The 11,431-nt window shown below is 28.7% G+C and overlaps 2 protein-coding genes across 3 annotated transcripts; both read right to left on the bottom strand.

The window, feature by feature from the left end:
- Positions 1-3,735: 3,735 nt before the first annotated feature.
- LOC123305657 (gastrula zinc finger protein XlCGF57.1-like) lies at positions 3,736-6,517 on the bottom strand. The gene is made up of 2 exons (XM_044887435.1): positions 6,344-6,517; positions 3,736-5,281 (listed from the first exon to the last, which is right to left on the bottom strand). Exons 1-2 carry the CDS (start codon positions 6,470-6,472, stop codon positions 3,761-3,763), a joined length of 1,650 nt encoding a protein of 549 aa, XP_044743370.1. The 5' UTR covers positions 6,473-6,517; the 3' UTR covers positions 3,736-3,760.
- Positions 6,518-7,302: 785 nt separating this feature from the next.
- Positions 7,303-11,166, bottom strand: LOC123305786. 2 transcript variants are annotated; one of them, XM_044887611.1, is made up of 4 exons: positions 11,110-11,166; positions 10,594-10,808; positions 10,336-10,491; positions 7,303-7,922 (listed from the first exon to the last, which is right to left on the bottom strand). In XM_044887611.1, the coding sequence occupies exons 2-4, from the start codon at positions 10,747-10,749 to the stop codon at positions 7,698-7,700; spliced, it is 537 nt and encodes a 178-aa protein (XP_044743546.1). In that variant the 5' UTR covers positions 10,750-10,808; positions 11,110-11,166; the 3' UTR covers positions 7,303-7,697. The 2 variants fall into 2 exon arrangements, with proteins under 2 accessions (XP_044743546.1, XP_044743547.1); XM_044887612.1 differs by lacking the exon at positions 11,110-11,166 and having other exon boundaries at positions 10,594-10,899.
- Between the last annotated feature and the right edge of the window lie 265 nt (positions 11,167-11,431).

The following is an 11,431-nucleotide window of genomic DNA, read 5'->3' as shown; positions in this document are numbered from 1 at the left end:
CTAGTAGCCAATGATAATCAGTAGATATTAGTAAATTTCATTTAATAATATTCAACTAAGGAAGGGATTTTTAAAAAGTATAAAATGATTTAATTGGATTATATTATTTTGTAAAAACATTAGATTATTGTACGTAATCTAATATGGTTTGTTTGTTTACGCCCTATGATAAAATGTTTACTTATAATTATTATTATTTTCTCACAATAATAGAATACAAATATAAAAAGTGGGACAGTTTGACCAATTCCAATGAAATAATTTTATACTTTTTTTTTTAAATCCCTTCCATTATTAAGTGAAACTTACTCATATCTACTGATTATCATTGGCTACTGGTTATCAAATGATAATCAGCGAATGAACAAATGTATCCATTTTTGACATATCCGTATCTCCTAAATTAGGCCCCCAGACCCAAATTTGAAAAATAGTTTTTTTGTTGCTCTTGATGGAGCTTATTTTGTGGAGCTAGGTTTCTGCAATCAATAACAGAACACGTTGTATACCATAGTTTTTGATATATTGATTCCTAAAGTTTTAGAGAAAATCTATTATAGAAGAAATAACACACAAATAACATTCATTTCATCACTCTAAATATATTTGATTTAAAAACGAGTGCCGCTTGTTATAATTTTCTTTATACAAAAATATTTGTCATGCTTTTAGTTATGCTTAAACGGTTTTTACTTATAATGAAATCGATTAAAATTATATTCTTTGATAATATTTGCCGAATATTATATTTTCTAATATAAATATTTACGTATATATTATTTACACAGTGATTCGATAAAAAGCTAACACTTTTTTATAGTATGTTTCGTCTAAAGTAGCCAATACCAGCGATACCTATTCTTAGGGCTATAGTTGCCAGTAAGTTTTAATATGAGCCTAAATAATAATCCAGTAGATAAGCCGGAAAATGGCAATGGCAAAGAGCGCAGGTACTCCACTCGTGTAAGAAATCGAAGTACTACTGATTTTCCTTATATGAGTTGATCAGTTAGCCAAAAAAGGCATAAATTTAGCTGATACAAATATCAGAAGATATTTATTTTGGAAACCACAAATTACTGCAGAAAAACTATCAAATTCGAGATAAAATGTAGAGAGGGAAAAAATTGGAAACATTATCTTGCTTCGTTGAACTTTAAAGGAATTAGTAATCCTTCTGGGAACTGCAGAAAAAATTGTCAAAATCAAGAAAAAATGTAGAGAGGTGCAAAATTGAAGGCATTTATTATCTTGCTTCGTAAAAGTTTAAAGGAATTAGTAATGAATTTCACATGGCTTTCCATCTCAACTCGTTGGTGCTTCAATTATATTCCCCTGCAAAAACTTATGCCCGTTGATGCTTCCGTTTTGTTGTAAAAATGGCACAAACAAACATACTTTCTTATTCTACATAATCTTATCTATTAGATTACCTGTAATATCAGATTCATCACTACCTATAGGTACCTACAGGTACAGGATATTACAGGCATATATGCATTTGTAAGAAAATTTCTAAAATCGATTACATAAGTATATGCAACATTAAAACCAAGTATCAGTTTTTATGACACTATCATAGTTACAAAAATATAATTCACAATAAATTAATAATATACCTATGTTGTTTACATATTTCATTCAAAAACAAATTTATGTTTTTATCGAGTTTTATTTTTCAATTCGACAAAATTTGTTTTTAAGTTATTTATACGTAGGTGAGATATAAACAACCTTGCGTGATAATAGTAAATTACAAATAATTAATCCTAATCCAAACTAATATTATACATGTGAATGTTGTTTTGTTTGTTTGTTTGTTTGTTACGCTTTCACTCAAAAACTAATTGGTGGATTTTGATGAAACTTCAAAGTATTATAGCTTATAAAATTCAATTCAATTCAATTTATCTTGCTACAATAAAGGTGGTCGGTGATTTCACGATAAAACCAAATTTTCTTACAATAAAATTATACTTATTAAATATTAACAAATGAACCAGATAGGTGTCCGTTGTTTGCGCTTCTGACTACGGATACAAAGTACCCTAGTTCGTATCAAAAGCGGGGTCTCTGGTAAATTTTAAAAGAAAGTTCTCAAACACCAATTATACAATCTTTTTTTTCATAATTTTAAAAAAACCAACCCAATTTTAGTGCAGTTTTAGCTCTAATCTAAGTCAACTATAGACCAATTGCGCAAAAATTTACATTATATTTTTTTTTTGTCATTTCCAACGGTGGTTGTGGTAGGCTTGGTAGAGTGTTGGAATTCTAATCCATAGGTTTAATATTTCTATTTCAATTGTTCAATCAATACACAACGTGATCTGGAAGTGGCTATCTGAGGAACGCATTACTAAGGGCACTGATGGCACAGGTCCGGTTCGTCTCGACGGTAGTACAAGTACGCTAAGAATAACCCGGATCAGATCATTCTGTGGCTAGATTGAACAGCTGAATTGAAGAACAATTGACCCCACCATCACATACAGTTATTTTAAATTTTTTTGGAAAAAATTATAATTATACTTATGCATTCTAAACTGATATCTATACATCATAGAATATATAATGCTATACATACTACAATGTGAATACAGCGAGCTTAGTGGCTGAAAGCTAGGCTTGAAGCCGTCTATTTGTCCAAGAGGTAGAAATAAAGTTGATGTTTGTAATAAGTTGATGGGTCGAATAATTAAATTTTGTCAAACTATTGTTTTGTTGTGTTAATGGTGACATCTATTGAAGTAGACAAGAATTACAATAGAGTTGATAGTTCAATCTATATTTTATCTAAGAATTGCCAGTGGAATGAATATATTCCTGCTTCTTCTCTACCCTATACTCTTTGGAATGAAACACAAATTTCACAGAGTAATAATATACAATTTATCGTGTACTAAACTAAGATGACGAATAGATTTTTTTGTCGCATTCTTCAAGCCGCGAGACCGTAGGTGTTGGTACTCGCCGCTCACGCCGTAAAAAGGTAATCAATGAATAATATAAACAATAATAACATACAAATTTTATTCAGTTAAAAAAATGAGATAAAATTATTTATATACAAATAAAAGTCTTATTAGTCTTTTCAACAATGTGTATGTTCAGAACAATAAAGTACTGAATAGACCAACTTCATCACTCAAAATGGGGCTAGTTCCGAATAACAATACGCAAGAGATAGATATAATATAATATTTGCGCCCGCACAAAAATGAATGCGCATTGTTATCCTACACAAGCTCTCTCTACATCTACTTCAGTCAGTTCACTCGTTATAATCATCAACATATATTATGTGCACTAATTGTTACAACAGTGTACAATACTAAGACATTATATCCATACATGTATACAATACACACACACAACTGCAAATCTATGAGTTTTTTTTTTTTTTGCTAATCTTTTCAATAAATTAGGCAAGAATTGTTTTCTTCGTTAAGATAATAGATTTTCTATATCTAATTTGTATAAAATTAATCGCTTGGTATGGTTATTGAAAGAATGTAAGCGCTTCAAACTATTATAGTTTTATTCAAATCTTACACAAACTTTACAATCACCATTTTGAGTAATTTTAATTGAAAAAAGACTTTGAAATTATTTCACACCGCAGTAGATATCCGATTACGTTTTTCTGGATAGCTGAATTAAAATAAAATGAAATAAATACAATAAAAGTGGAAGCAGTGTGAAATTCAATTGATTTTTGTTTTAGTCTTTTAAAAAAAATTTAAAATAAAGATAATTTTTATTTTGAGTGTACTTTCATATGAGTTTTAAGTACAGTTTTAAATCCAAACGCTTTACCACATATATGACATGGAAATGGCCGTTCTCCAGTATGCGTACGCATATGATTTTTCAATTCAGACTTACTATGAAAAGCTTTCGAACATGTTTGACATATATGCGGTCTAATATCCATATGGGCACTTTTAATATGTACATTAACATGCGATACCAATTTATACGCTTTCCCACATATATGACATTCAATTTTTTTCGCTTCCGAGTGCGTAATACGCATGTGCGTTGACAATGTACCCTTACTACCTAAACCTTTGTTACATATTTTACAATAAAATTTCGTGGCACTACCATCATCGGTATGTTTATGGTAAATATGCCGTTCTAAGATAATTTTATTTGCAAAAACTTTATCACATTCAGGACATGCAACACTACGATCTTTATGTGTCTCTAAGTGTACCGTAAATGTTCCAACTGGTACTAATTTCCCACAAATATAGCACATTTCACGACGATCCGTTTCTTCGTGACGTAATTTGATATGTGTTTGTAAGCTGCCCTTTGTTTTAAAACATTTATTACAGATTGAACACGTAAACGGTCGATCTTGTGTATGATTCTTTTTATGTCGTGTTAATTTATTTTTCTTTGGAAAAACTTTTCCGCATACATCACAGATTAATTTTTTCTCATCGTGAGTCTGTTCATGTTGTTCTAATTGTAAAGGGTGGTAAAATTCCAAAGGACATCGTGTACAACGTTTCGGTTTAATTTTATGACTAGACTTGTAATGTACACCGAGTGCACTTAGCACGTAAAATCGTTTCGGACATAAATCACATTGTAGCTTTGTTTTACCCATATGACGATTTATATGTTTCTTTAAATTTTCCTCAGCATAGAATCCTTTATTACAAAGATTGCACTTGTATTTCAGCGCACGATTTTGATCGTGAATTTCCATGTGACGTAATAACGTAGATCTTGTACTAATTTCCTTATGACATATATTACACGTTAATCCATAAATTTTGTATTTCTTGAGCAAAATATCAGCTAAAGATCGTTGTTTACGATCGTAACCTTCATGATTCTCATTGTCATCCGATTCTTCGGTATGTTTTGATTCATCTTCATCATTTGATTCTTCATCTTCTTCAGATGAATCGTCACCTCCTTGGATTTCATCATCAGAGTATTTTTCACAGTCATTTGAATCCTCTGAATTTAATTTACTTATTTCATTATTAATTATCTCAGTCTTAGTTTCGATGCAATTTTCTTTTGTATCTTCGGTTAATAACGTTTCAACCTCGCTGTATGGATATAGTTCTGTTTTAGTTGAAAAGTCTTCATATAATTCAGTCTTAATATTTTCTTTACAATTTTCCTCTTTTCTTAATATTGAATATAAAATTTCTCGTGATACGTTGCATTGTTTTTTAAAATCGTAAGCGGTTTTTAATTGCCAAGAACATTCAAGGCATATGTGTTCAGGTAATTTCAGATCTCTCGATTCCTAATTTAAAAAAAAAAAATAAATAATAATTAACGTGTGTATAAAAAACTATAATAATAATTAATATTATAAAAATATAAACAAATCATAAAATTGATCATTTTTTTCAAATTTTATGTCAAACGCCATCTATGAACAGTAATCAGAAGTTACCAAAGATCAGAATCATTTAGTTAATAGTTAATTGTACATTTTTAATTATTATTACAGAGTTGTAGTGTTTTTTTATTTAAAAAAGTTTGAGTTTCCTTGGTTACGGTGTTATATCTGTTAGAATATCATCGTCAACATGTTTCTGACGATGATGATGATAATAACGTAGCATTACTGACATGAATCCATAAGATTTTACCCTACCAATTGTCTAACGCACCTCTATAGAAGTTTTCACTTCAACAAGAATACAAAAAAATTAACTTTTATAAGTAGGCGGTATATAAACAAGAGAAAAAAATAAATTCTGGCAAGCTACCCGTCTGTATAAATAAATGCGATTATAATTGAACTCCGCTTTGTCACCGATTCGTGATAGAGGCCTACATACAATTGTAGATACTCCTCGCGGATTATTCTCATTCATTTTAAGGTACATCATTTCCGACCCTTTCAGTTTTATATGTAGTTATATTTCATAAAAGAAAATTATTGCAGTAGACTAAAGTAAAATTCCGATCAACTTTTCGAGTTAAATACCGGTCTTTAAGACGGTCTATATAGTTAAACTCGTGCTCAAAGTGAGGGAATAGTTAGATAGTTTTTAAATGAAACGAAGTAGAATTATTTAAGGAAAATACATTCTTGAAAATAAACGAACGCCCGAAAATTAAAATGGTTCTTTTTTGTAATCCAGTTAAGTTCTAATTCTTAAAACTAAAAACAGTTTTACTAGGCTTATTTTTTAACAGAAACAGGCTACTGGGGAATGGGTGAATTAAACAATTATCATTTAAAGTGAAGAAACATAAATTTTATATTTGATTAATTTTAATTCATGTAAAATATAATTATTTCTTGGTAAAGGTAAAATAAGAGAAAATTCAACAAAAAATTTGAATTACTAACTTGTACAGAAGTACATTCCTCTAACATATGTATTATTTCACGTGTTGATATTTCAATCATATTTTCTTTGATTATTAAACAAATTCGACAAATTTTATCAAAATCGTTTATATTTATTGTAGTATTCATAATTATATAACTAGGACTTTATAATAAAAAAAAAAATACATAGAAAGTTTTAGAAATGTATTAAACAATATTTATTTACAAAGCAGTAAATATCCTCCATTTTAATTGTTTATATCGATAATAATTAAATTCTAGATTTGAATTTTATTAAAAGCATTTTAATTCTTCCTTGCAAGTAATTCTGTTTACTTTTAAGGAAAGAGAATTTGTTTTTGCGTTTTCTTAAATTTTTTGGCAAATTTTTTTATTTTGAAATTCAATTGTTGTTACGAAAACTTTTTTCGGTTACTACTTTCATTTTGTAAAAGGGAACAAAACGTGTATGTTTCTACGATCCACATATTCTATTTTTTTATCACTTTTCGCATTTCAACAAATAACTTTAGTTTGAAACTTAAGATTAAATAAGATATCCAAACTGATTCGAGTATTTTCAACCCCCGACTAAAAAAGAGGGGCATTATAGGTTTAACGTGTCTGCCTGTGACATCGTAGCTCCAAAATTGGTAAACCGATTTTTATTATTTTTTAATTTAATTTTCACGTATTATTGATTGATGGTGACTGGTCGGAATTTGCCTCGTAAGTTTAGAATTTATGATACACGCCGAAACAAATTTTTCTCCTTTTAATTAACGTGCCTCGACTGTACCAATATTGTTAAAAATATTGCGGAATATTCTTGGTCCGCAATATTCTTAAAAAGATTGCGGAGTTGGGATTGGATCTATTTGTCTTAGAACTCTATCTCTTCGAATTTTATTTTCAATTAATACAAATGAACAATTTTTTAATTTTTTATTCAGAATTATAAAACTAAACTACATTTATTGAACATTTAGACATCTTTGACTACAAAATATTTCTCACATTCCAACACCCGGGTCTCTGACGACAATACGTTAAAAAAATACGTCAACGTTGAAATAAACAATACGTCAACGTTAAAATATAACTTTTGACGAAAATCATTCAATTTTTTGCCACAAACTCTCGTACCACAACACATTCAAGCATAAAAATCCAAATTCCTTTTTTTTCTGAAACCACATCTGGGTTTCATTTATTTTTATGTACAATTCTTTTAATATATAATTTCATTCCAATAAAATATAAATGACTGATAATTTGGGGTCCAGCCATAATGAATCAAGTCCATGATCTTTGCGATGATTTATATAAATATATGATACATTTCATATATTTTCCTTCAATAATTTTTCTATTAGGAAAAATTCCATAGTAGAAATACGATTGTTTCAATTAAATAAGATACACCAGTTAATAGTTGTAGTATTCCAGAAAATCCTTTCATTTGATGATAGGATAATGTTGTCGGATCGATAACCATGCTTGAATTGGCGATATGTTGTTGGATTTGAATCCAATGGGCAACAGACATGGCACCATTCGTTAAAATCAAAATAACGGCTACAAGATTATAGCCCATCTGAAAATTTCAATTTGAGATTAGAATTAATAAAATAATTAAAATTCATTCATTGAATCCTATTCAAATTCACTCAAAATTTTGAATTTCCGGTTAAAGAAGGGTTAATTGTACAATTATAAAGACTTTTGAACAAAATTTTTTGCAAAATAATGTAAGGGACAACTTTAGTTTTTATCGAGGAAATTGAATTTAAGAATAGCGGAGCGAAGAACTTTGGAATTACTTCACAATTGAGACTTATGACCTGCTGGACAAATGTTTACCTACGAGAGAAAATTCTCAGTAACAGGACGTTTTCTTTCACGGAACTTTTGATTTCGTTCACTTAAGAAAACAAATGAAAAAAATGTTTGCCCGACATTCAATAAAACGGGGAATCTTTTGGTGTAAACCTTTCAAAATTGGAAATGAGTTCCGTGAAAGAAACCGCTCTCCTACAGAGAATTGTCTTATGTAAGTCACAGTTATCCAATAAAATTCAAAAACTCATAAACATACAATTTTTTAGGTGTGGGTCTGTGATCTATAAATTCAAGATGGCGGACATATAAGAATGAATTTATAATTTTTCACTTCTAGAGAAAGGAAAGCAAAACTGTATTGAAAATTTTTAATCCGTTTAGCTTTTGAGAAAAATTTATTTAATTCTTCGCCCATCGCGTGAAATTTCCGCCCAACATAAATAAAAATAGAAAATAGAAAAATTTATAAATCATAATTAGAAGTTCAAATAATTAAACATAGATGGACATACAGTTAGCTTGACAACGGTGATTCGATCTGCCCCAATAATTTAAAATTAAATATTTAATTTCGAGATATAATAATTGCAATGAAATTTGTTTTAATGAATACAAGAATATTTAGAATATGTATTAGATTTATTGCAAAGCTTCTGGCGGTTATAAAAAAACTTTTAAATGTGACGCCGCGCTTATCACGCGATTTACGAAAGGTTAAAACGACAGATTTAAAATAAATAAGCGGCAAATCTACCATTAAAACAGGAGATTTGGCAACATTGATTTACGTCACAAATTTTAACTTGGTTATCACTAAAATGACGTCATATTTAACCAAAATTGACCCACCCACCATTTTTATCTACAATCTTAAGCGTCTACAAACGATTTATCGCAGTGGCGGATTTACCAGCAGGCTGAGTAGGCTGGAGCCTAGGGCGGCAAATTTTAAGGGGCGGCAAATTTAGTTCATAAATTTTTATTTCGATTGACAAAATTTAGAAAAAATTATAATACACACACAAAATACGAATTTCAAAAATTATAGAGGAATTAAAATATTCAACAAAAACCGAAATATAGTCCTATATACAGTGCTAAATAATAAATATCTCAAAATCTCTGCATAAACAATTGCTAAACGCTTTTGATTATAATGTAATGATCATGAATTTTTAGAATATCGCAATAGCGATTCCATATTATAGTCGAAATTTAGTTATTTTTACATATTTTCTTCACTGATAATTACTATAATTTTTTCTCCGTGTACCTAATAATTATGAGATCTCCTTACACAATTCAATCTTGATACAATATCGAAGGTCTAATCATGATTGCTGCAGCAAGTTTGCAAATTGTCAAATTCTATTCCAGAAAGTTATTTCTTTATGCGTAAAAAATACTGACTAATTTTTATTAAATAAAAAACTAGTTCGATATCTTATAGAGATTCAGAATAAGTATAGTCTTTTTGTTTAAATCAATCGAATAACTGATATTTGAACGATTGCAACATGACAATAAAAAAATTCCCTCTACTAAATATGAAGTTAGACAATTTGCGGATTAGAAAATGGATACATTTTATCAGTTAATTATTTTATTTGTAGTAAGAAAAAGTTTGGAAAATCCAAATGATCATGCCTTAAGCGCTTATGTCGTACACGAATTATTTAAATTGAATGTTTACATTTGTTAACTTTTTCACAAAGCCAACTTTTTTAGAAAATACAAATAATTTTTATGAGCTCAAAAATAATCAAGGATCTAACACGGTACCATAGTACTCGATGGTACTAACCATACGGGAAAAGTTGATGTAATGAGGATAATGGAGCACAAATCATAAAGTTGCAATTTTATTGATAGATAATTGATATGATTGTGAACTAAGATATCAAAATTTAGAGGCGGCAAAAATTGAATAGCCTACGGGCGGCAAATCTCTAAATCCGCCACTGATTTATCGATTTTTATTTTAATCAAAAGATCAATACATTTTTTTCTTGATAAAAAAATTGTGATATAATTATATATATAATCTTTAACACAGCTTTTAAGGCAATCCCCAATTTATATGAAATTTTGCATAATCATTTCCGCCTTTCTTATCTCCAAAAAAAAAAAAAAAAACAGATAATAAAAAAATAAATAAAAATATTTACAAGATTTTTTGTTGAATAAAAGCCTGGATTATTTAAAACGACAATTGGAAACATTAAAAACGCTCCATGAACAATGAACGTAATATTTGCGTAAATTGTTTTTTCGACCAAATGACTTCCAATTATTAGCAAAGTTAAACTAATCAATAACAAAATCTAAAAGAAATTACACTTGAATTAAATTAAAAACATAAAAAATTTGGAAAAATTTTAATTTTCCTTTGTGTTTAAAAAAAATGGTTTTATAAAAGTACTTACCACTTGCGCAGTTTTAAAAATAATTAAAAATTTTCGTCTGGATCGTTCAATTTCTCGATAATCATTTTCTTGAATTTCATTAGTCGTTATTAAATGAAACTCTGAACCACTTTGAAATTGCGTTGCCATATTAATGGTATTTAATAAAATTGCCATAATTTTGGATGACTATTATTCGAGGAACTATTCTCGATTGTGACGACGCGACGATTTGTCTGTGAATAATGAGTAGTTAATATTATGATGTTATCAATATTAATCTTATCGTGTGCAATTTCGAGTACTGCATTTACTTCTGTTACGTTGAGGTACTTGTATAATAAATGATAAAAACAAATAAACAATGAAAATGTATCTCTAATAAATTTTATTTTTATCATTTTATCAAGTGCCCCATTGCCCTTTTATAGTAATGTTATGATTTTTTTTATTTTTATTGTTTATACTTTAAAGAAAGCCTATAAAAGGTTGACTCATCTATTAACAATTTTCAAGTTGATGACTGATTTTATATACCTGCTACAACAGAGTAGAAGTACCTTAACATGGAACTTCACACGTAACGATATATATATTTTTTTTAAAATTTTTAATTTCGAATTAGAAATAAAAACGCTTTATATATTTTTATTTTTTGAAATACATTTAATTACGTGTACCTACTTATTAACACTTGTCTAAATAATAACAAAATTTTGGAGAAATTTTTTAATAAATCAATGACCTTTCAAATTGAGATAATATTATGAAATAAATTTTTTAACTTTCAGATGAAAAATTAAGCCAAATACTTGCAAAGTTTAGAGAGGAGTGGGGATGAAATTTTGAACTTTCTCAG

This window comes from Chrysoperla carnea, chromosome 1 (genome assembly GCF_905475395.1).
Source record: "Chrysoperla carnea chromosome 1, inChrCarn1.1, whole genome shotgun sequence".
In the NCBI taxonomy this organism is placed as follows: Eukaryota; Metazoa; Arthropoda; class Insecta; order Neuroptera; family Chrysopidae; genus Chrysoperla; species Chrysoperla carnea.
This window is presented reverse-complemented; position numbering and strand designations above follow the sequence as displayed.

Bases quoted from the DNA above. Each gene is read 5' to 3' on its own strand.
- LOC123305657 (XM_044887435.1), bottom strand. From the start codon at position 6,472: ATGAATACTACAATAAATATAAACGATTTTGATAAAATTTGTCGAATT. The intron at 5,282-6,343 runs GTTAGTAATTCA...TTTTTAAATTAG, and splicing joins AGGAATGTACTTCTGTACAA to GAATCGAGAGATCTGAAATT.
- LOC123305786 (XM_044887611.1), bottom strand. From the start codon at position 10,749: ATGGCAATTTTATTAAATACCATTAATATGGCAACGCAATTTCAAAGT. The intron at 10,492-10,593 runs GTAAGTACTTTT...AATTTCTTTTAG, and splicing joins TTTTTAAAACTGCGCAAGTG to ATTTTGTTATTGATTAGTTT. The intron at 7,923-10,335 runs GTAAATATTTTT...TGAAATTTTCAG, and splicing joins TTTATTCAACAAAAAATCTT to ATGGGCTATAATCTTGTAGC.